The 25,307-nt window shown below is 44.8% G+C and overlaps 1 protein-coding gene across 5 annotated transcripts in view; it reads left to right on the forward strand.

Moving 5' to 3' along the window:
* Patr-1 (Protein associated with topo II related - 1) overlaps nt 1-25,307 on the forward strand; it is a 246,701-nt gene that overhangs the window by 156,963 nt on the left and 64,431 nt on the right. For 3 of the 5 annotated variants that reach the window (XM_055078308.2, XM_072285096.1, XM_055078311.2), the window contains 2 exons: nt 10,950-11,012; nt 21,585-21,760. In XM_055078308.2, coding sequence (XP_054934283.2) covers nt 10,950-11,012; nt 21,585-21,760 — 239 coding nt within the window. The remainder of the gene's footprint in view (nt 1-10,949; nt 11,013-21,584; nt 21,761-25,307) is intronic. The other 2 variants (XM_055078309.2, XM_055078310.2) reach the window with 2 other exon arrangements.

Raw genomic sequence — 25,307 nt, forward strand, 5'->3', positions numbered from 1 at the left:
AAACGTAAGTGTATACATGCCTTGTACTTATATATGCCATGTATATATATGCTATATATGCCATGGACTTACCGCAAGTGTAGGCCAAGCAAAAAAAGTCAGGACAGCGTTCACAAAGTATTTAATATGAACATGCCGAGCTCACTCTACATCGTCATTGCTGCTAGCCTCGTCCCTATAGCTCGGACCACACGTAAGCTTGCGGACGCGCGCCCATGCATATGCAGACAGTGCAGCATCGCACGTGTTGAAATGCGGCGCGATGTCGGTGAACAGCACTTTGTTTTTGCGCGCTTATCGATTGCGCCACACGCAATTAGCCTAGGCTGGGCAGACTTCGTCAGTCACATGAAGTCGACCCGGCCTAGGGCAATCGTATGCGGCCCAACTGAAAGTGTGCTCTGAACGATCCTTGATCACGCCCCAATCGTGGCGCAGTAAATACTCACTTGAAGCTTTACACAAAGTATTTATTTATTTTTTGGGGCTGAAAGTACTGCAGCAGTGTAGCCTGCTTCTTATTGGCAGCCACGTGCTTAAACCCGGAGTCCTCAACATAGTTTAAACGATCCTCAAGCGATAGGCCGGTGCCCTCTATTGCACCGCAGTAGTGGCATAGAACATAGAAGGGCCAAAGCAGCTACAGCTTCAGTTGAAGTCAGGAGCGGGGCAGCATCAGCGCTTGCGGGAGCAACCGCGGTAGCGACCTTATTTGGCCGCTACTTCTGCTGCAATCTCCACGCCCATCAGTCGAAGCATTTTGAAACACTGTCAATAACAATGTATTAGTGGCATCTGCCAAGGCGTCTATAAGTGAGCCTAGTGCAACGTTCTTAGATTCCTTTCAGTTTGCAAGCACTCCTGAGCTGCGCGTGAGGTGACCCCCTTCCATTTCCATTCACCACGCGGCTCTGCAGTCGCCGTCAGCCCGAAGCACTCGTGCTCGGCAGCTGTTAGGAGAGCCTTCGCCGCCAGCCTTTTTCTGAGCTGTCACGTTAAAACTTCGGTCTAATGATTAAAGAATTGTTTGGCTTGAGTGGTAAGGGTGAGATAAAGAGCAGCCTAATCAGGGTGTCTACCAACCGGGAAAACCGGGAATTCTTGGGGATATCGAATAGTCTGGTAATACTCAGGGAAAACTCGGGGAATTTGTGCTTCTATCAAAGAAAATTAGCTCTAATTTTATTGAAAGCGAACGAAATTTGCGGCAATGCTGGCTGGAGTAACAATGAGGAGTTGTAACAAATCTACTTTGTCGCCGTGTCGTCGGCTAGAAGAGTTGCCAGTGTAAAGTTGACAACCGACTTTCCGGACGCCCGATAATTTGGGCAGCTTCGCGGCACCACCAAGAACCCCATAGAGTCAATGTATAAGAACATCTGAAATTTCGGACGTAAGAACCCTTCACCGTCCGATTTTTCAGACATTGTGCCGTCACCGCAGGTCCAAAATGGCATTAATCAAACAAAGCCACCACCACTGCCATGTTGATTACCTCGCCGCCTCAAACGGTTGCTCTCGCACGGAGATCCGCTTGCAGCCGTAAGTTCCACCACTGCGGCAGCGCTAAGCTTAGCTGCTTCGACGTTCGCTGTTAAGCGTCTTGCCGTCTGGTGCCGGGTTTTTCATTGAAAGAATTCGCCACTGTCAGCAATGCGACTCCGCCTTTGTGGTCCTCGCTATTAGCTTCGAAGCTCGAAAAGCATGGCGCTTTGCATAATGCTGGTTTCTGAAAGTTATCTTCGCCTTAGTACAGTAATGTTACGTGATGAAGCATCGAAAGTATTGCTGTGAAGCATAACAAGCGTGGGAAGAGGCAATTGACTCGGGACGCACTATGTATTCCTAAATTATGCACGCGTGCATTCGCCATCTCTAGTCACAGTACGAGCACCGATATGGCTAATAAGTGTACTGGCAGGCATTCATAGCTTTTTCGGATGTGCTTGTGGCGATTTGAGCCCTTAAGGTTAGTAAAAGACATGCGTTCATTTTGTCGAACTGCCTGATTTTTCGGATGTTCTTGCGGCCCGGCCCCTAGGGAGTACTAAAAATGTATGTTGACTGTACAACCTGGTGCAACTGAGCAAGAGGATGGTTAAAAAGGTTCGTGAAGTGAATGTGCATTGGAAGGAAGACAGGAACAGAAAGGACCTATTTGACGTAGTAGTTCTGCGGAAACCCACAAGGTGGAGAGAATTCATCCCGGACCAGGACGAATTTTTCTTAACTTTGAGGCTTTTCTTTCGAGGAACCCGTGTGGGTTTCCTTTGTAGCAATTGCTACAAATGGGTGGCTGTCTGATTTTCCCTTTATTAAGAAAGGACCTATGCATTGAGGAATGAACGGGAAAGGAAGCATGCTGCCGCCATTTTGAAGGAGCTTGAGCTCAAAAAACATGGCTAATGCCGAGATGCAGGTGTCCCTAATCCAAACCAAAATAAACTCTTTCAAGCAGTGAAGCGCAACACTGAGGCGCTGTACGCGGGCTGAGAGCATGTCTGGGCAGTTGAGAGTGACAACAGCTGTTGAGAGAGAATCTCACTTGTGACAGAGTTTGGGTCTCATACCACTATCAATTGATAGAAATAGATCATATTCGATTGCTTCTGTATGCATCTCCTTTTTATTAGTATTTGAGAACGTTCGACTCGATTCACAATAGGTTTTATCATTTCTTTCTTTCGCAGGTATTTTATTTGCTGAGCATTTCATTAGCCCCCCCTCCCTTTTTTGTTATTCTTATTGAATAAAATAAGCACTGCTCCTTATTATAAAAAGTGGATTAAGCTTCTTCTTCTTTTTTTTTTTTAGCATGCTTACTAGAGAGTGACAGCATCGAGCGACATGATATCAGCCCGCCTTGACATAAAACAGTTTTGTGTCACTCAGGAAATTTTGTAAAGTTGCTAAGGGAAAATCTGGAAAACTCTGGGAATTTGGAAGTGTCAACTTGGTAGACACCCTGGTTATGCAAGATCTCGAAGAACTGATCATTTAATTTCTTCGTGCTTCGTTTATTGCACGCACTTCCAATGTTGACCCTGAACACTTTAGTATTTGTTAGAGTAATGCTTACTTGCAAGAATGCACAAAACAATATAGAAAAGCTCTAATTAGCTATGTTCCGTTCCGTTTCTCGACCACACTCACGAAATTCCGCGCTCTTATGTCGACGCATGCAGCAGTGCACAGACTAGAGCAGGGTTTTGCATGTAAATTTTTTAATGCTAATTTCAGTCAACACAAACAAGCATTAAATGAAGACAAACTTAGTCGAAAGCATGGAGGGATTAGCTACAGATGAAGAGCTTTTTTCAGCACAATGTATTGACGGACTAGTTGGTGCGAATCCATAATTACCTTGTTTAGCGCAAAACAACGGACACAAGAAAGACGACAAACGACCCTGGTGATCGGATGTTGCTGGTTTCTGCACATCGTGCTCACTGCGCATGTTCTTCTAGAATCTGCTCTTTATATAGGAGTGACTCAATAAAATGATGTCAGTTGAAGTAGCACCTTGTCCTGGGGTCGTCTTTCTTGTGTCCGTTGTTTTGCGCTAAACAAAGTAATTATGGAAGAGCTTTTTTATTTGCAATGGCGGCCTTTCCTGTTTTCCAGCCAGCGATTCATGTCTCGCATAAAAATGCATGTGAGTCACAATTACAAAATGCAGTACCTGGCATGTAAAAGTGGCCATATGCTCTGCACATCCATCTTGAGAAAGGTATAGCAATTCCAGCTCGTCTAGCACGTCCCAAAAATATCCCTCAAAGCAGGAGCTTCTTTTAAGGAAATGGAAACTGCTTTGTTTGCAGTATTTGTAATTTGTAGTATGTTTTTGATGGGATGCTTTAGGCACCCTTGCTTGAAGTGCTTGTGCACTGTAAGGTATGAGTCACTGACAACAACTGGCACTGGAGAACTCATATCTTCCATACAGGAAGGGCAAGTTGTGCTCTTGGAGAATTTGTGCACCACATAAGCTAAAAAGTACTATGAGATGCTATCATCCACTTCTCCCTTAGAGTAAATGTGGTCACTGTCACTGTCTTTGGGTGATTCAGCTTCAGAAGTTTAACTCAAGCATTCTGGACTCGATCCATTCGTGCAGGCGAGCTTGCTTCCAACGGTGTGCTTCTCTCGATTTCTTCAGTGTGTCTTGGTTAACCGTGGTTATTATGGCTGATAGTGTCCATATCTGTATTTTGACCGCACAAGCACAGCACTCGGTGCACCCTCCACACTTTCATGCAGACCTTTCTTTAGAGGTGTGTAGAGACTAAGCAGTCGGAATATTTGAGCGAAGTTCACACGTGAGAAAGTACAGCTTGCTACTTCGATCAGACCCGCCGTGGTCGCTCAGTGGCTATGGTGTTGGGCTGCTGAGCACGAGGTCGCGGGATTGAATCCCGGCCACGGCGGCCGCATCTCGATGGGGGCGAAATGCGAAAACACCCGTGTACTTAGATTTAGGTGCACGTTAAAGAACCCCAGGTAGTCGAAATTCCCGGAGTCCTCCACTACGGCATGCCTCATAATCAGAAAGTGGTTTTGGCATGTAAAACCCCATAATTAAATTAATTACTTCGATCAGGTGGCGGTGACAATGGGAAGGGACTGCGCCGATCGCGCAAACAGCATTACGAGCACCATCCCGCACGGCAGGAACCAGATAAGCGACATTCCAGGCATCGCAGCTTTAAACTGAAAGGAATCTAAAAACGTTGGCCTAATGAGCGCGCGCTGTCGTGCATTGTTGGGGATGCAAACCGCCACTTACCGCCAGTCATCGCCAGGCGCGGCAGGTGCAGAGTGTGGCCCCGAGGAAGAGTCAGTACGACAAATGCAATGCGTTGTTGACATTGTCAAACTGGCCAAGGCACTGGGTGCGCATGCCACTACGTTCAAATGGCACCGTCGGCGCGATCAGTGTGTGCTGCTATAGTGCGCAGCAGTCGGGAACGCCCATCGCGCCCCCACTATCTTTGAGGGTGTTGCGGAAAAGCTCACCGCCTGTCAATAGAGCACATGTTGTCTAGGGTGGCGGAGTTCAATATATCCATTTCGCGTCCAACCCCGTTCAAAATAAAGAATAAAAAATGCATGCGATTTTCCAGGTGATATAGAAAGTGTCCGATATACGCAATAATTCAATGTATCCGTGTTTGATATATCGAGGTTTGACTGTATATAAAATATTCACCATGATAATCTCCAATAGAATAAGGGCAACACTGGACTTTAATCAACCAAGGGAACAGGCAGGTTTCAGAAAGGGATACTCTACAGTGGATCACATCCATGTCATCAATCAGGTAATCGAGAAATTTGCTGAGTACAATGAGCCTCTCTATATGGCTTTCATAGATTACGGAAATGCATTTGATTCAGTAGAGATACCAGCAGTCATAGAGGCATTACGTAATCAAGGACTACAGGCCACTCACGTAAATATCTAGGAAAGTATCTACAGAAATTCTACAGCTACCTTAATTCTCCACTAGAAAAGTAGGACGATACCTATAAAGAAAGGGGCCATACAAGAAGACACAATCTTTCCAATGCTATTCACTGCGTGCTTCTAAGAAGTAGCTATTAAACTAGGAAGGCTTAGGAGTAAGGATCAACAGTGAATATCTCGACAACCTTCGATTTGCGATGACATTGTCCTGTTCAGCAACACTGGGGACAAGTTACAACAAATGATTCAGGACCTCAACACAGAGAAAGTATAGACCGTTTTTTCGTAGGCACCGCCATATTGTGAACTCAGTGGCACCGCCTATGAGCAGCGCCTTACTGGCTTGGGTGAAAGCGGTCTTTTGCATGGCAGGTATACACTCGGCGGTAGGTTCTGACGTTTGTTTTCGCAGCCGTGCGGCCTGTTTAGTATGATGTGCATCTTCTACGTGGTAAACGGTTCTGTGAGATGTGCTGAAGTGGCCGGAATTTCTGCTGACGTTGAGGTGGACGGAACACGCAGCGCTATGGTGTGCGCACATATTTGAGCCTACAATCAGCCTCGGAGATCGTTTGTGTATTTCTGAATGTTCCAGTCACTAATGTGACCTTATTGCTGTATTATCCTCTATTTCTAAGCTGCGGTTTAGGAGCCATGAAACATACATGACGATCGTAACAGCGTGGGTACCGTTCTGCTACGATAGGAGCTGTGTTGTTATACTTTGACAAGCATTCAAACTGTTCGCTGCAGGTTACATTGCGTGACTACTTGGTTGGGTGGATGAGGTTTCCACCCCCGAATAAAATAGTTTTGGCTAGTAATAGCAGCATACCTTACAGTCTGAATTAAGCTTGTCCATCAAAGCGACCGTTTACGAACTTCGCCAGCGTCCTAAGCAGTAGTAGGTGCTGGATTACAGATATGTTTGTTCTATACAGTGCATGGTCCAAGCATACGGCATCAGCGGTTATATATTTATAAACGTTGTGCGGCGTTCACCCGTTTTCTCTTGCTTTTTTAGAGAAAGAGGATGATAACTGATCTTTCTTTTTTTGTATGCGTTTGTTCAATTTTCTACGACACGCTCACACGTATTACGGAACTTTTGTGCTCAAAAATTGCCATTGCATTCTTTTTATGCGAACCCTCTCATATATTATGGCTGTATACAGGCCAAAAAGGCAATGCCGAAGCACACGGCCTATATATGTATCGTGCTGGCTCACCAACCGCAGTGATCGCTGTGTTGAGCAGCGCCATGGGCCTCATGCAGCAAGGCTAGCGTAGACATATGGTAATTTCAAGCATACTAGACTTTAAATGCTTGAGAACGATACCAGTGTATCACAAATATTTGATAGCGCCTGCCGCTCAGATGTTTCGTGGTTGCCTTAGGTTGGCCGTGCACGAGCATGCACTCTTATGTTTTATGTTTTACTCCCTATGCCAATCGATCAGACAGTGAGCTGATTTACAACTTAATGCTGGTAATACAGAGACGCCAATTTTCTTTGTTGAATTAAAATCTATATAAGCAAAATAGTAAACAACACATACACGCACCACGACTGATAATGCGAGTACACCGCGGCTGATTATGCGCGTCACATTTTTGCGCCCCCAAGACATATTTCTGCCTACAGTAGTTACCGATGCACCGAAAGGCTTCCCTGACGACCTTATATGAACGAACGTGGTGTAAATTTCACAAAGTAAGATCTAAAACATCTTGAAATCATTCCGCAGCACGCGACAGCAATACTTTCAAGCAGCGCCGTTCCGGATCGCCCAAGCCAGAGAGGAGGAAAGGCTCTCCGCGCGCCCTATCCTCCTCGCCCGATGAAACGGTCTATAAGAGTGGGGTTGAAGATTAATATCCAGAAGACAAAGATAATGATCAATAGCCGGGCAAGGGAACAAGAGTTCAAGATCACCTGTCAGCCTCTAGAGTCTGTGAAGGAACACGTTTACCTAGGTGAATTAATCACAGGGAACCCTGATCATGAGAAGGAAATTTACAGTATAAAATTGGTTTGAGGCACATTCGGGAGACATTGTCAGATCTTGACTGGAAGCTTACCATTATCATTAAAACGAAAAAGAAAGGTGAGCTATCAATGCATTCTATCGGTGCTGACATATGGGGCAGAAACTTGGAGGCTGATGAAACAAAGAAAGTTAGGCATAACGTTAAGAGACAGGAAGAGAGCGGTGTGGATCAGAGAGCAAACAGGATAGCTGATATTCTAATTGACATTAAAAGAAAGAAATGGAGCTGAGCAGGTCATGTAATGCATAGGTTAGAGAGGTGGACCAATAGGGTTACAAAATTGATGCCAAGAGAAGGGAAGCGCAGTCAAGGATGGCAGAAGGCTAGGCGGGGCAATGAAATTGGGAAATTCGCAGCGCTAGTTGGAATCGGTTGGCACAGGACAACGGTAATTGGAGATCGTAGGCAGAAGCCTTCGTCCTGCAGTGGACATGAAATAGGATGATGAGGATGAAAGACGTATGTGTTGCTTGTCAATCTCTGCTGTAGTTACAAGTATGCTGCTGCTTGTGTGCTACAACATAAGACCAATGATCGGTAATGGCATGTGTGTGTGTGTGTGTGTGTGTGTGTGTGCGTGTCCGTGTCCGTGCGTGCGTGCGTGTCATGAAACGGGTGTGCTCAGGGCAATGAGAGAAAGTGTAATTCTAACCCCTATCCCAAGAAACATGCACCCCATACACAACAAGGAACGCAGGAGAAGCAGGGTCCAAAGACTCCAAGGCTCCCTCCTCCAAACACAAGGGGTAGTGTACACCGATGCGGCAGAATACCCAGAGGGGCATTATGCTGCAGTAGTAGTGAGCGACAAAGGCGCGCTAGTCTCTAGCTGTAGCGTACGACACTCTTCACCAGATGAGGCAGAGATGGCGGCGATTGCCCTGGCAATCACACACCCATCAACTAGAATAGTCATCACCGATTCTAAAACTGCAATCAAAGCCTATGACAAAGGTAAGGTTTCCAAAGAGGCCGGCAAAATCCTGCAAGCAGGCAAGGAGAACGTACCTAACGACCTAATTAGGATAATATGGGCACCCGCTCATAGTGGACTCACAGGGAACGAGATCGCCAATGAGGTCGCCCGAGGACTCACACACCGGGCCCCAGCGCAGGCGGATTACTTCCTGTCCAAAAAGCGAGAGTTAACCACATACAGAGAAATTCTAGAACACTACAGAATGGGGAGGAGAACTCTGCCTCCCCCCCATAGATCTCTCACAAAGCAGGAAGAGGTAATATGGCGCAAACTGCAGACAGGTACCTTCCCAAACCCGTATATTCTGCACAAATGGCATCCTGAGGTGCACTCTCCAAAATGTAAAAACTGTGAAGGCACAGCAACGCTAAATCACATGCTTTGGGCTTGCCCAGCACTAAACGGCCTACATGGAAACAGAGAGTCATGGGAATCCTCGTTCCATAGCCAGGAAGAGCAAGCCCAAAAACAGGCCATCCGTCAAGCCCAGGCCGCCGCCGGAAGCCAACTGATTCCGGCCGACGTCTAGGGGGGAGGTAGACGGTGATAGGGAGAGCTGCGTCTCACCCGATCACCCATACTCTCTGACGGGTGTAAATAAAGTGCTATCTCTCTCTCTCTCTCATCTCCTTCAATGTCTTGTATGCAATATTCTTTAGTTCATAGGTTGGCAGATGTGTCCTTGTCTGTTCTTTCTCTATTCTTTGTCACTGTCTTTTTCTCTATCGTGTGTATTGGAGTAGCATGTATAGATGGCACAGCATTGCAGAATCTAGCTGGATTAAATGAGAATTGGCTGTTTTCTTGTTATAAGTGGCTGGTAAAGCGTGTACATAGTTTTGGCTTCTTAGTTAGTCAAAGATGTCATTGAGCTTCGACATGTTTTGTCCTCGCCTCCCTACCAAATTGTCACATCACAAATTTTAGCAAAAGGAGCAAGAGACAAATACATTGTACTTGGTAAGCACATCTCCAGGTGTGAGGGATGGACATTTCATCACAGTTAAGCTTTGCGTTTCCTTCTTTTGTCGCAATCACTTAAACAAGCAATTTAAAAGGCCCCTCACCAGGTCCGGCCATGTTGAGCTGACAAGTGCAGAGCATACATGAATACTGAAGCAGAACAAGCGGATCGCAGAGCATGATCATGCACTGGAACACTGTAGAAAATGGCATAGTTTCAGTACGTGCGCACGTGACCGCACGACCGTGGGAACAAGCAGATGAAGCAGAAGTACCATCTCTCTTGCTTCGGTGCGAAGTAAAACAAAAAAACACGGAGACATTCCATTTGTGTGTTTTATTATTTCTCTAAACTTCAATTCGTCAATTCAAGCAACAGACACAAATAACAGATGTTGCCTTAACTAATTCTCGAAGTCATATGTCTGGATGATTGAAGTCATGCTGCGGACACGAGTGCGTAGGCACAGGTACATGAGTACATCATCCTCCGGCTTGAAACGCGGCGTCCTTGAGAAGAAAGAAAAACGGCGTTCGGTTTGAAATTTTAGACCGTTTCGTGGTGCGTAGCGAGGTAATACTTTGCAGACACAATCATTATCTTGCAATATATGCTCTGCGCTTGTCAGCTCATAATTGCCAGACTTGGTGAGGGGCCCTTTAAGACATATAGGTGGCAGCCTTTGTAACAGCTAAACTAGAAAAACTCATTTAGGAACTGGGAACATTTTAAAACAGCAGCAGAACACACTGATCGCTCTGTGCAGCCTGCATTTATTCTCCAAACATTCTGCTCCATATGCCATAAACAGTCTGTGCCACTGTTAAAGTATACGCATGGCAGTTACATATAGTAACAGTCTTATGCTGTTCCCCATGCTGTCAAAACTGCCCCTATTGTTATATTCCTGTATTCTGCCAGTTATCTGGGGGGCTGAGAGTGTGGATGCTTTATATATATATACAGAAAAAAAACTAGGCATCAGTCAAGATACTAGGGAGACATTAAGTATGTCAAGGTAATTTAGAACCACTCATTGAGTGATGGAAGGAAATAAGTACAATATTGGCCTACCTATTGCACTAGGGGGCTATATTCTAATTGAAATAAAGTGATATAATGCATGTAACAAGTGAAATGTATTCTACATCCTCAGTACATCAATATGTGATATACCAAGGGAAAGGAAATACTGTCAGAGACGGAAGAGTCAGATTAGGGACACGATTAAGAAATTTGTGAGTGCTTGATGCTGGACAGGAATGATTGAAAATCTTTGAGAGATGCCTGCAGTGGATTTAGTAGGGTGACGCTTGTTTGAGTGGTCATTGCATTGCTTGAACTTAACTCTACACTTAAAGAATGCTTTGTATGTAAACAAAGAAAAGCAATGCTTTCTTGTCTTTCTTGTGGTGTGTTCCTTCCTATCATCTCTCTGTCTCACTCTTTGCTGTTCTGTGCCCATGTATTGGTGTTTGGTCAACAGCAGCACTATGGACCTTCGACGCCTCCTCTACCCTCGGCAGGTTCAACACCCACTTCTGAATAAGTATGTTCATAGTCATGTCCATCTGATAACGTCAGCTCTCTGCTTTTGTACAAAACTTATGCAGTTGGCACGGTCATCTGTAGTTTAAATAAATGCTTTCAGCAGCTAGCAAGTAGCCAGCAGTTGGGTGGCGAGCATACTGTTTCCACTGCTTGCACTACTGTGAAATCCTATGAATATTTAAAACCTGGCTGCTGCTCATACCATTCAAATTTGCCATACCACACTTTTTCATTTTGTACCAAGTTGTGCAAAGAGGCCAATTGCTAGAAATGTAGGATGCGTGGAACTATGGCACCATTTTTACCTTGAAAAAGGGAAGGCTGGAGCCACGTTTCAACAAGGGAAGTTCTATTCATTGGGGCTCTTGTTGAAACATTGGCTTAAGAGGAAGGTTTAGCTCGGGTGTTCCTATCTAAATACATGTAAAAGGAGAACTCATCTTTATCATCAACCACTGCACTAAATTGGACAATGTTTAATGCTTATCGAAGAAAAAAATGAATCTAGTGGCTGTTGGTTTCCAATTTTTTATTTAGGTCAATTTTTTGTTAAAAATTTACAAAAATCGCAAGTTTTCAGAAAAACAAAACTATGCAGTTTACAACTCTAACTTGGCACTGAAATAGTATCACAATTCTGTGAATCGCATTTAATAGCACATCTAAAGCGAACAAAATTGATATGTTAATCATGAATCTAAAAAATTTGGTCATAATAAAATACAGCTTTTGCGGAACCCTTGTACACAATGTAACGAATTCAGGTAAGATACATAATAAAACTGTGCTTAGTAGCTTCATAACACAGACTCCATTTTGGTCCATCGCACTTCTTCTTTGTTCTCTTTTGTTCCCCTGCCCCTTGTCTCATTTCAACTTCTTCTATTTGCAGGCCATAATAGTATTGCTTCATTCCCCCCAGCATTGTTTGCATTCCTCCTAGGATGATACTTGAATATATTCCCAATAGCAGCGGATTCATAGTGTCATTGGGACCAATGTACCATACGATCTTTAAGAGTCCTTGTTGACTTGCCGTCTTGATCATACGAAATTGTCTGTTATAGGCCGCATTCAGGCTTGGCCCTCTATTTACCAGTATGAAGCCATTGATGTCAAGTGTGTGTAACATTGTATTAAAGCGGAGCTTTCTTTGCCTCTTCCTTCAACTTTTCCACTTCTGCTGCTGCTGTGGCGCACACCGTGTAGAGGGGTGGTTCAGAGTGTGTATATAGATGACAGGCGCGAATCGAAGAGGAAAGGCGACCAGAAGAACTTGTTTTTACCCCACCACGTCGAATGTGCACAATGCCTTCTGGAGCTCCCTAACTGTCACGACATTAGCGGCTTGACAGCTGTAATTATCCGTGACTCCCCTCAGAAGCATTGCAGGGACTGCAGCGCTTTCCTTTCTGCTAATGTGTGAGGCTAGAGGGGACAAGGATTGAACTGTAGAGAGAAGCAGAGGGAGAAGAGGCAGTTCCAATATAAGAGAGGGGGGAAGGAATGTGATAAGGCAAGGAAACCCCACTACTGTACACGACAGCAGTTGCAGGGAAACAGGACAAGCTTAAGTTCAAGACACAGTACAGTTTGTTGCTGCTATTTCAGAAAAATAAACGCCATGCAAATATGTCAGGCGGACAAATTACGCAGGGCATGCTGAAGCAGAGCCGCATTAATTAAAGCCCATTGCAGGGTCTGGGTAACAATACGGAAGCGGTCGACCGTCAAATCAACACTTTTGAGCCCACCGCGGTAGCTTTGCGGCTATGGCATTGCTAGAGGTAGTGGATTTGATCCCAATCACGGCAGCCGCATTTGCCCATGTGCATTTCGATTTTGGGACACGTTAAAGAACATCACGGTGTCAAAATTAATGCGGAGTCCGCCACTACGGCTTGCCTCATAGTTCGAGTGTGGTTTTGCAATATACAGCCCCATAATCCAATTCAAGTTTAATGCTTCTGCTACAATGCAATGTGCCATGTGAGGAAATGACAACGCTCAACCCTCTCAGAGGTTATAAAATATGGCGCACAACAACGCCTCAAGTAAACACCTCTCCCTGTGTGTTCTGTGTACTGTGCAGACAAACAGCAGTGCTGCATGCAAGGTAACGTTTTACATCAACTCAACACTCTTGTGTTAACTTAAACGTTGAAGAAATTTAGCTTTAACCGTCAACATCACCGCTAATTGTTGTCAATCGAAGCATCCAGCACGGAAAGCTTCGCTTACATAGATTCCCACAGTGCGTGGGATCTGCATAAGTTTTTGCCTCCTGTCGAAATTTCTCTTCATTCTTTCACGATAGCTTGATCTACTGTCTAACAGTTCGTGCTGCTTCTGTGAGCTTTATGTTCTTGTCAATGCCGAGGCTTATATCCGCAGGCAGATAAGGTGGTCTCCCAGTTGCAGCGAACAGAGGAATGCATCCCAGGTCAATCGTATACAAGCGGTTGTGGTGAGCTACTGCCGCTTCCACACAACATTTACAACCTCCTGGGAATGCTGGATACATGCTAATGTATTGCTTGATGTCCCTGATAGCCCTTTCAGCTAGCCCGTTTGCTGCGGGATGATAGGGCGCAGTGAAGCGTAACTTGATGTTGTTCAGAAACATCGAACTTGAGGCCCACTGCGCATTGATTTGTTTTTTCGGCATAAAGGATAGCAGCCCTCTTGAATGCTGCTGTGAAAGAGTGCCGAATATTTAGTGGGCCTGGAGCACTCATGACGACTGAGGAAACATGGAAGTAGCACGTAGCCGGCAGTCAAGTCGAACACGTCAAACTAAAAGCTACAGGGAAAGAGAAACACGTGAGCAGTGCCTGCTCTTCCATGAACTATTGATACTCCCCACAAACGCCAACGTTCTGAAGGTACCGCCGCGAATGGAACAGCAGCACTTCCATCAACTATTGACACCCCCCCTATGAGGATTGTGTGCGCTGTAAAACTAAAAAATGTTCAAAACCCTTCCGAAAAGCGAACAAACGTGCGGGATAGCGAAAAGCTACGGGTAGGGCCATAGAGAAAACATCAAATTGTAATTACGTTGTAGCTCCCCTAATATCTCGTCGGTCTTGCTTTTTTTGGCAGCGCCATGTTTTGGTTTCGATTGTAAGTCGACCCCCCCCTCCTCCAGTTCAGATTTTCAAATTTCACAAAATAGCTCGACTTACAATCATGTAAATACAGTACTTCAAAATCAAATTGCTGAAGTTCACCCACCCAGCCAGCCATCTTTCCTTTCAGTTTGGCCGTCTTCAGTATGTACTTTAGTGCTTCATGGTCTGTGTATAACTTGAACTTTGCACCTTCCAAATATGAAGGGATGTATCGGTCGGCTTTTAAAACGGCAAGAGCTTCTTTTTCTGTCATGGTATAGTGCAATTCTGTTTTGTTGAATGTGTAGCTGTAGTATCCAACTACACAAAGATGTTGGTTTGGTGGTCGTGATGAGTCTCCCTGATCCAAGACTGCTCCCATGCCATAATGAGATGCATCGGTATTCTATACGAAGGGCAGCGCAAAGTCTGGTAAGCACAATACAGGATCAGAAGAAATTATTCGGACCAAATCTCTGTAGGCGTCATCACATTCTTCTTTCCAACAAAAGGCAACATCCTTCTGAGTCAGTCTTGTCAGACAGCTACTTTTGAGAGCATAAGCTTGAATGAATGCTCTGAAATGGCCCGCCAAGCCTAAAAACACGCAAAGTGAGTGTACATCGTATGGCTTTACTAGTTTTGCTATGCGAGCTACTGATTCTTCTTTCGTCTTCTTCATTGTTCCGTCCGAAATTCTGCCTAGAAATGCCACCTTAGTTTTGAAGAACTCACTCTTCTTGAAATTAACTTTTAGTTTAGCATCAGATAACGCTGCCAGAATATGACCCAAGTGTTCTTCATGCAACTTTTCACTTTTAAAGTATATGATAATGTCGTCCACGTAGACGCTGCAGAAGCGTCCAATGTAGGGATTCAAAACTGTGTTCATCATCTTTTGAAACCAACAGGTGAATTTTTCCATCCGAAAGGATGGCGGTTATATTCGTATATGCCAAAGGAAGTCGTAAATGCACTGTATTGCTTGGTGTCTTCTTGTAATGGCACCTACCAGAAGCCCTTGCACAAGTCTATGCGAGAAAAGCAGGTACAGCGTCCGATTCCATCGATAATGGTGTCAATCCTTGGCATTGCGAAAGGAATCAACAGGGTTGGGTTATTTACACCTCTGTAATCCGTACATAGCTGCCAGCTGCCATCTTGTATTGGAGCTGGGGATAGGTGAAGCAAAGGGAGACACCGACGGGCAAATTACATTAGTATCTAACATCTTTTGTAGCTTTTCTTTTAGTCGTGCCTTCTTCTCTCTCGTCAAGTTGTAAGGCTTTTTTCTCCCTACTGTTTTGTTGGACAGGTGAAATGGAACTTTGAACTTTGTTGTCGCCGGTGGATATCCTCCCAAGCATACCAGTTCGGGGTAGAGTTGAGGAATTGCACTGTTTTTCTTCAGCATCCATAGGTGGTCTTCTTTTTGGCCCGACTCTGGTCAGCCTCTTGATCAACAGACACCATATCGTCCCAATGAATATTCAGTCTCAACTTCATGTCAGGATGAGATAGGAGAAAGTCGTACTCCACGGTGTCTAAAACTAATGCAACCACTTCTGCCACTTTAAATTGGTACTTTACTTTCAGGCGTGTCCACTCACAATATTCTCTCTTGCTTCCACCATACCCACATACAAGAACTGACCTCGCTCGGATTACATCTTGTGGGTTTGCATTGCTGTTCTTAAGAATGGAGACAGAAGCTCCGCTGTCTATAAGTGCTCTTGTACGTTGTCCATTGACCTCAATTTCTATATGTAACAAGCTCGCAGAAATCAAACAAACAGTCTCGTTTTTTGTCATAGGGTCAGACTGAAAACCCTCATTGATTAGTATTTTTTTGTCTGGGCAAACTGCGTTCCTCAGGCAATGACTCTCTTTTCGTGGTATGCAACGACCTGTGGTGACTTCCCTGTTGGTAACCATTCTTTGGTAACTGTTCATGAGACTCTCTGTTTCTCGATGCTGCCCTTTAGACATCTGTGATGGTTAGGATCATCATGTTGCAAGGCGTGTGACGCGAGGAAGATGGAGGAGACGGTGCATGATTAGGAAACACACAACAATTATATTAGACTGCACGTAAACACGAACAATGTCTCCAACTAGGACCACACATGCAAGGTTGTTCATAAACTGGAAAAAAAAAAAAAAGTAGTCTCAGGAGATTGCGGTTGAAGTCCGGAGCGTGGCGAGACTCGTAGAGTTTTCGAGGTGGAACACTCGCTGGTAGAGTGATGACCGGCATGGAAAAGTAGACGCAGCAGTACGGGGCAGGAAAAGGTGGACAGCCCATAGTTCCATAGACGGCAACAGGCTGCTACGAGGTCTCATGCAAGACGACAGCCCAAGGCGCTCGTTTCGATGATGGACACCCGGTTTCCTGAACCTCGCGTGCAGATGCGGGTTCCGAGATGTCAGCAGGCCGCTCTGAGGCCTCGTGCAAGGCGACGACTCGAGGCGCTCTTCTTCTCCATAGCGGACGCTCGCTCTCCTGAACCTCGCACGTAGATCCGGGTTCGAGGTTGCAGCAGGTCGCTCCGAGGTCTCGTGCAGTGTAACAACCCGAGGCGTTCTCTGTCCCGAAGACGGATGCCCGGTCAAGTGAACCTCACTCGTAGATGTGGGTTCTGTAGGCCATGCGGCACCAGTCGTGCCGGCATTCCAACGATCTCCCCTGTGCGAGTCCCCTTTCTTTAGTTCCCTGCACGCGCCTCCCTTGTCTTTCTTTTCTTCTTGAGGACAGCCGCACTGTCGTCTGCTCTTGCGTTCCTTACTTTGTGAGTACTACTTCACAGCATCCCAACGCAGCTTTGTCGTCCTCTCCATCCAATGGCAGGCGATCTCTTGAAGTGACTCCAGCAAAGCCTCCATAGTTTTTGGTGCTGCAGCTTGAATTTGTCGTTGCAATTCACGAGGTAGGCCGTGTATTATGAGCGTTCTAACAGATTTTAGTGATAGTTCCGGCCCTGCAAGTTGAAGTTGTCGATGCTTTTTGAAGAAATACTGTAGCGCTGCTGCAGACCTGTAGCAATAAAATATGGCTTGTTCGGGCTGCCACGGAATGACGAGATAACGCTCTCCTTCCACGTGCTACATGCATCACATTGATTTCCCGTGATACACAGCTCGTACCATTTCCTTGCAATGCCATTTAGAAAAGGGAGCATATGCTTCACTCTTCAATCATCTGTGTCCCAGCCGTTTTTGTCGACAGGCGTATTCAAAGAATGCAATCCAAGCTCCTGGATTCCCCGATAAACCATCAAAGTGTTCAGGTTCCACAACCTCTGTAGGAACGCTTTCTTTGAGACTCAGAGCCGTGACAAGAGTCTGAATCATTTCATTTTGCTGTCATCATCATCATCAGCCTGGTTACGCCCACTGCAGGGCAAAGGCCTCTCCCATACTTCTCCAACTGCCCCGGTCATATACTAATTGTGGCCATGTTGACCCTCCAAACTTCCTAATCTCATCTGCCCACCTAACTTTCTGTCGCCCCCTGCTACGCTTTCCTTCCCTCGGAATCCAGTCCGTAACCCTTAATGACCATCGGTTATCTTCCCTCCTCATTACATGTCCTGCCCATGCCCATTTCTTTTTCTTGATTTCAACTAAGATGTCATTAACGCGCGTTTGTTCCCTCACCCAATCTGCTCTTTTCTTATCCCTTAATGTTACACCTATCATTCTTCTTTCCATAGCTCGTTGCGTCGTCCTCAATTTAAGTAGAACCCTTTTCGTAAGCCTCCAGGTTTCTGCCCCGTACGTGAGTACTGGTAAGACACAGCTGTTATAAACTTTTCTCTTGAGGGATAATGGCAACCTGCTGTTCATTGTTCAAATGTGCTGGTCACACATTTTGCTGTAAAACCTGCTTTTGTTGAAGTTGAATTGCCTGAAGCTTAACGGAGAGATCTGAATGGTAAATTGGCTCCGATGCGACTGACTTCTCTATTTGTGATAGCGCAAGACAGTTGAAAAGGGGGACTTGAAGATTTATCTTCACGGACCCTTTTTCTAAGAGTTCGTCCAAAGACGTAGATGCCTTCTGCAGAACAATAGACACGAGCTCACCTGTCGTCACGTCGACAGGAAGATCGACTGGCAGGTCTCCAGGGAGCTCGTACTTCATAAAGAGGAGGCTGTCTTTGGCTGGCTAAACGAAGAAGGTTACCAACATCATGGATCATATAAAGCCGACTGCACCAAAATATGTAATAAAACTGCACTTAGTAGCTTCACAACACAGACTCCATTTTGTTCTATCGCGCTTCTTCTTTATTCTCTTTTCTCCCCCTGCCCCTTTTCTTGTTTCAACTTCTATTTGGAGGCCATCATAGGAGTGCTTCAAGATATAAATTGACATATAGCATTTGTCCGCTTCGAATGATCTAATGGATATTGTTTACTGAACCATAAACTGTTCTTGATACAGAGCTATTAATTCATGTTTCTATTTGTTTCAAATGTTCGAATTTTCAAAAAAAAATTTTACAATATTCAGGCTCTGAATCGAAATTCCACTTCCAACAGTTACTACAATTTACCTTTCTCTCTCAAATGCAACAAATTTCATTAAAATAAGTCCAGGGGTTATCACAGAAAAGCATTTCTGCATTTTTCATGTATTTGAATAGGCCGCATTGGAGTTCGGGCCGAGCTAAAGCTTCCTCTTAAGATATTCCAAAAGGACTTCTTGGGCAAGTTGGTGCTTAGATTTCCTAGGTTTACTTGTATGGTGCAAAATACATTTCTTGAAAAGGAACAAAAGGAAGGAAGACAGTGAAGCGGCAAACTACCAACTGTTTAATGACAGCCTGAAAAAACATATAGAAGAAAAGACAACTTCCGCTCATGCACAGGGAGCCAAGGTGTGACAGAACAACATTGTCATGATAACATACTTTGGATAAAGCACATTTCTGCAGAATAAAATACGATAGATTTATCGCTGACACAATCAGACCCTTTATTTTTAATATAAAACGCTTCCAACTACTCCCTTGCAGTTTGGTCCCTACTTTTGCCAAGAATCAATACTTGTTCAAAGCATGGTGTACGACACGCTTTACAGTGCGCAGGAAGATGCACCTTGTCACACCTACCGATACTATTAGCGTGCTCCCTGAGTCTGTCATTAATACAACGTCCCGTTTGTCCGACGTATGACTTGCTGCAATCTAGGGGTATCTCATAGACCACCCCTTCAACACAGTCCGTGATATGTTTGGCGTGCTGCTTCTGGCAGCCCCACGGCCCCTCGCGTGTGATCCGGGGGCACAATTGAGCTAACTTGTTGGGAGCCGAAAAGACAACCGGAATGCCATATCTGGTAGCTAGCTACCTTCTTGAGGTTATGGCTCACACGGTGCACATCAGGTACTACTTCTGGTTTTACTTGCTCCCTTTCCTTCAAGTGCGTTTTCCCGCTCGCAGCGGTAGTTTTTAGCTTCTGCAGGAGAGACTCGACCATGGCATTTAAGACAGACTGAGGGTTGCCTGCTTTTAAAAGTCTCTCAAGTTGATGGCAAAAACTCGCCTGCATCACGTGCACACATGATTTGCACAGAGCCTATTCCAGGCAAAGTAAGGCGATTCCACGCTTCACAGTCTTAGAGTGCGCTGAGTCATTCTAACAATTCTTTTTTACCTCGAGGGAGGTGCGCACAGCAAACGTGATCACTCATAAGTGTTAGGTTAAGGTCTAAAAACTGCAACAAACTGTCCTTCGGAAGCTCATTAGTAAAAGTAAGTCCCTTTGCGTTTGCTCTAAAAACGTCTAAAAACTGCTGAACCATTTCATGGCATGGCAAGGGGCATCTATAGTCGATAACAACTAAAAAATCACCAACGTATCTGAAAACTTTAAGAGCATTCGGATGAAATGAAGTAAAACACATCGTAGTGCGTCGTCAAAGTAGGATAAAAGAATGTCATATAAAATGGGTGCTACACGTGAACCAATGCAGATGCCCTCTTTCTGCAAAAATATGCCATGTTCAAAAGTTACAAAGGTGCGGTTGAGATAAGCTTCCAAAAGGGAAACAAAATTCGAAGCTGACATCTCCATTTTAGACACAAAATTGGCTTCGCCACTTTCATCAATGCACTGTTTAACGGCTTTTAGAAGCTCAGGATGCGGAACCAGAAGTAAAACCAGAAGTAGTACCTTATGTGCACCATGTGAGCCATAACCTCAAGAAGGTAGCTACCAGATATGATTCCGGTTGCCTTTCGGCTCCCAACAAGTTAGCTCAATTGTGCCCCCAGATCACACGCGAGGGGCTGCAGGGCTGCCAGAAGCAGCACGCGAAACATTTCCCGGACTGTGTTGAAGGGGTGGTCTACGAAATACCCCTAGATTGCGGCAAGTCATATGTCGGAGAAACGGGACTTTGTATTAGTGGCAGACTGATGGAGCACGCTAATAGTATCGGTAAGTGTGACAAGTTGCATCTTCCTGTGCACTGCAAAGCCTGTCGTTGTACGCCATGCTTTGAACAAATATTGATTCTTGGCAAAAGTAGGGACCAAACTGCAAGGGAGTTGTTGAAAGCGTTTTATATTAAAATGAAAGGGTCTGATTGAGTCAGCGACACATCTATCGTATTATATTCTGCAGAAATGTGCTTTATCCAAAGTATGTTATCATGACAATGTTGTTCTGTCACACTTTGGCTCCCTGCACATGAGCGGAAGTTGTCTTTTCTTCTATATGTTTTTTCAGGCTGTCGTTAAACAGTTGGTAGTTTGGCGCTTCACTGTCTTCCTTCCTTCTGTCCCTTTTCAAGAAATGTATTTTGCACCACAAAGTATACTTAGGAAATCTTCCTCTTAAGCCTTTTCCTTTTTCCCCCACTGTTGGTCACTTCCACTCTCCATTTTCCGAAGAACTCGTTTAGTTGCATTATGACGTCCCAATATTGAAATTTGATGTTGGGCAATGCCTGTATAGTATTTTTGTTTTGTTTTGAAGATTTTAGGTTCTTACAGTTACACTGCTGCAAAGTCAGTGATGGCTACAACAGCAGTGCTGCTGTGATTAGAAAAGCTGAGTGCTCTAAACACACAGGACGTAGAAAAGGAACAAATACACCACGTGCACTCTTGTGTGTACAATATGTTTATAGCGCTCTAAGTTTCTAGTCCACCTATCCATCCTTTTGCAGTGCTGTTCTAGCCATCATTTCCTGCAAGCCAATGACAAAGGTTGAAAAGAATGAAATTAGTGTGGGCTTGTTATATTGTCCTAGATAATGCACCTATCATGCATCTTTATTTTATGGAGAACCTTTTGTTCTCACAGTAGAGTATTTTGGTACTTATACTGGATGGAGTTTGTGTACAAAATATGAAAATGAGTTACCTGTGTTGGCTTAACATATGTAAACTTGTTTTTCTAATAAGCACAGTGCTTTGTAGTAATCTTTACTCAATGCCTGCAGGAACCACTTTGCATCATCGGCCAGCAATGCACACTACCAGCAACATGCATACCAGACTGTATTTGGCCAGGGCAGCTTGCCATATGACAGCCCTCGGCAGCCAGCCCATCACTCATATCTACGGCCACAGCTGCATGGCAATTTGGATCACCGGGATAATAGCAACTCATTCTCTGGTAAAGGCTCACACAGACAAATTTTGTTGGCAGGAATAAGATTGGTATGCCGCTAAAAGCAGTGTGAGATGTACAGTAAAATCTTGTACAATGATCTAATTAAAGAGGCAGTTGCACTTATTTTGTTATATTCATTACTCCTTTCTAATCATCTGCTCTGACTGCCGACATTGGCTTCCAGGAAAGGCAGGGGTGTGCTGTCAGTAACCACCGGATAAGCCAATGCAAAAGAGAGTTTTGTGCCGTGTCTTCATCAGTGGTGTGACTGCTTTTTTCAAAGCAGCTGTCAATGGTAATCTATCTTGTCCAATTAAGAAGCAGTGTTAGATGTGTATCATGAGCATACTTGCAGAGCACTGCAAGTCTGTTTTTGTTTAAGGCTCGTCACTATGTGCTCAATCGGTGCTTTATAACGTGAAAAAGCATCCAGGGAAGGGGGGGGGGGGGAGGCAGCTGGCAACAACCAACCCTGTCGGTGGCAGGAGCTGCAAGTCTGTATGTGCAACAGAGTTGGAACTAATATTTTTTTTAGTGCTGCAATTTACAACAAATTGTAGGGAAAATTTAAGGACCAGGCAGGATTCCGGAATCCTGCCTTTAAGTACCAGGCAGGATTCCGTAAAGGCTACTCAACAATAGATCATATTCACACTATCAATCAGGTGATAGAGAAATGTGCGGAATATAACCAACCCTTATATATAGCTTTCATTGATTACGAGAAAGCGTTTGATTCTGTCGAAACCTCAGCAGTCATGGAGGCATTACGGAATCAGGGTGTAGACGAGCCGTATGTAAAAATACTGAAAGATATCTATAGCGGCTCCACAGCCACCGTAGTCCTCCATAAAGAAAGCAATAAAATCCCAATAAAGAAAGGCGTCAGGCAGGGAGATACGATCTCTCCAATGCTATTCACAGCGTGTTTACAGGAGGTATTCAGAGACCTGGATTGGGAAGAATTGGGGATAAAAATTAATGGAGAATACCTTAGTAACTTGCGATTCGCTGATGATATTGCCTTGCTTAGTAACTCAGGGGACCAACTGCAATGCATGCTCACTGATCTGGAGAGGCAAAGCCGAAGGGTGGGTCCAAAATTAATCTGCAGAAAACTAAAGTAATGTTTAACAGTCTCGGAAGAGAACAGCAATTTACAATAGGCAGCGAGGCACTGGAAATCGTAAGGGAATACATCTACTTAGGGCAGGTAGTGACGGCGGATCCGGATCATGAGACGGAAATAATCAGAAGAATAAAAATGGGCTGGGGTGCGTTTGGCAGGCATTCTCAGATCATGAACAGCAGGTTGCCACTATCCCTCAAGAGGAAAGTGTATAACAGCTGTGTTTTACCAGTACACACCTACGGGGCAGAAACCTGGAGGCTTACGAAAAGGGTTCTGCTGAAATTAAGGACGACGCAACGAGCCATGGAAAGAAGAATGATAGGTGTAACGTTAAGGGATAAGAAAAGAGCAGATTGGGTGAGGGAACAAACGCGAGTTAATGACATCTTAGTTGAAATCAAGAAAAAGAAATGGGCATGGGCAGGACATGTAATGAGGAGGGAAGATAACCGATGGTCATTAAGGGTTACGGACTGGATCCCAAGGGAAGGGAAGCGTAGCAGGGGGCGGCAGAAAGTTAGGTGAGCGGATGAGATTAAGAAGTTTGCTGGGACGGCATGGCCGCAATTAGTACATGACCGGGGTTGTTGGAGAAGTATGGGAGAGGCCTTTGCCCTGCAGTGGGCGTAACCAGGCTGATGATGATGATGATGATGTAGGGAAAATTCCAAAAAAAATACTTCATTGGTTTTTAAGGTTTCGTCTCAGTCGATTATAAAAAAATAAATGTGGTACACCAATACAGCTGATAGCCTGTATGGTTCTATCATATTATGCAATAGAATGAATACAAGCACAAGGCAACACAACCACGCCGCACTGACTAATGCACGCAAATGTACAGCTGCTTCAACAACACCGACACAATATGGCCGAGGTGCAGCACGGGCCTGGTCAAAGGGTGTCACCACCCTGAATGGTAGAATGCGGCACTGATGTCAAGGCACCCTATTAGCAGTGCAACACTCGTGCCATCTCTCGTAATATGTTGCAACCACACCGACCGCCACCGGTGTTTAGCTACGGGGAGAAGCTGGATTACAGGAGACACAAGAGTCAATGGAGGAAACAACATCAGGGGGCGCGTGGGAGTCGAGCATCCCCACACCTGGTATATTTGGAGGTATGTTGTATGCAGACCTGTTGTCACATGCATGGGCTGTACGGCCAAACAGGTTCTGCGATTCAGTGGGAGGTGGAGAGTAATTTAATGCAAGATGAGCTCACATTCACATGTATCACAAAGTATCAAAGTATCACTAAATTACAAAAGGAAACTCCTATAGGCTTTTCAAAAATAAATCTTGACAGTTCAAACTTTCTTGACTAGCATTCAGTCTGGCAACTGGCAGAGGTCGTTTGGCTGATTTCAACTGGTCACCAATGTAGGACTCTTGGCATTTAATGTTCACATCCGCTAGACAACCTGCAAGCAGCCTCCCAAAACATGTTGCTCATGGTGAAATTTCTCGAGACTGCTGCTGTTCGCATACACTTGCATGCTTTAATCATGTAGGCTATACATGAATACATTTAAGAAATTATTGGGCGTGTTAATTATTCGGGATTTCAAGTAAATTAAAGGTGAACCAGGGCTGCATTTTTTAAGATTTAGTGTGTTGGGATGAAAGACCCACATGCTCGGCTTTTCTGTTTAATATTTTAAAACAGCACCACTCATTTGCACTTGCAGGCGTGAATGGTAGGTAGTAATTGCCTCTCTTGACAGTCGTGACCCAAATCAAGTACAATGAAGCCTCAATGTAACAAACTATTTTCATTTCCCGATCTTAGTTGCATTGAAAACCGTGTTATTTTTCACGATTTAAGGAAGTGACTATGTCGGCGGAGGCAAAAGTTATTTCAAGTGTCCTTCTGCATGAAAAGTTTGAGCAGCAAAACTGCTGTCAAAGCATGCGTAACGGGACATGGTAGGCAGGAAACACCGCTGTGCCATTTGTCACGTTGGTAAACAACTCAGAGGAACACAAGAGCCAATGATTCCTCCTGTGCAAGAGGGATGGTTAGGGAGTGAATATGCGGTAACATGATCAAGCACACGCTTGGGGGGTGGGGGGGGGGGTGCAGGAAAGCGTGCCAATTTACCTTCTCCTCCTCACCCGCATCCGTGCACCAGCCACGCGCCGTATCAATCTTTGAGGTAATCTCTCCATGGAGCCAAAATAGATGGTCCTTTCACACACATTTTGTTGTTCCCACACGTCTAGTGTTGGCATTCGCATAACCTCACGTCTCCGAGGCACGGTACAAAGTGCTCGTTCACATTGTAACTGCGAGTTCATGGTCATTGAGTAAGTGTGATGCAGGTTATTTTCTTTCTTTAATGTTTCAGACGATTCCCTGAGGCCTAGCCTCCAAGAACCCAATTGAGGACAAAGCCGTTTGTAGCAAAACGTA

The sequence above is a fragment of the Dermacentor andersoni genome, chromosome 10, assembly GCF_023375885.2.
Source record: "Dermacentor andersoni chromosome 10, qqDerAnde1_hic_scaffold, whole genome shotgun sequence".
In the NCBI taxonomy this organism is placed as follows: domain Eukaryota; kingdom Metazoa; phylum Arthropoda; class Arachnida; order Ixodida; family Ixodidae; genus Dermacentor; species Dermacentor andersoni.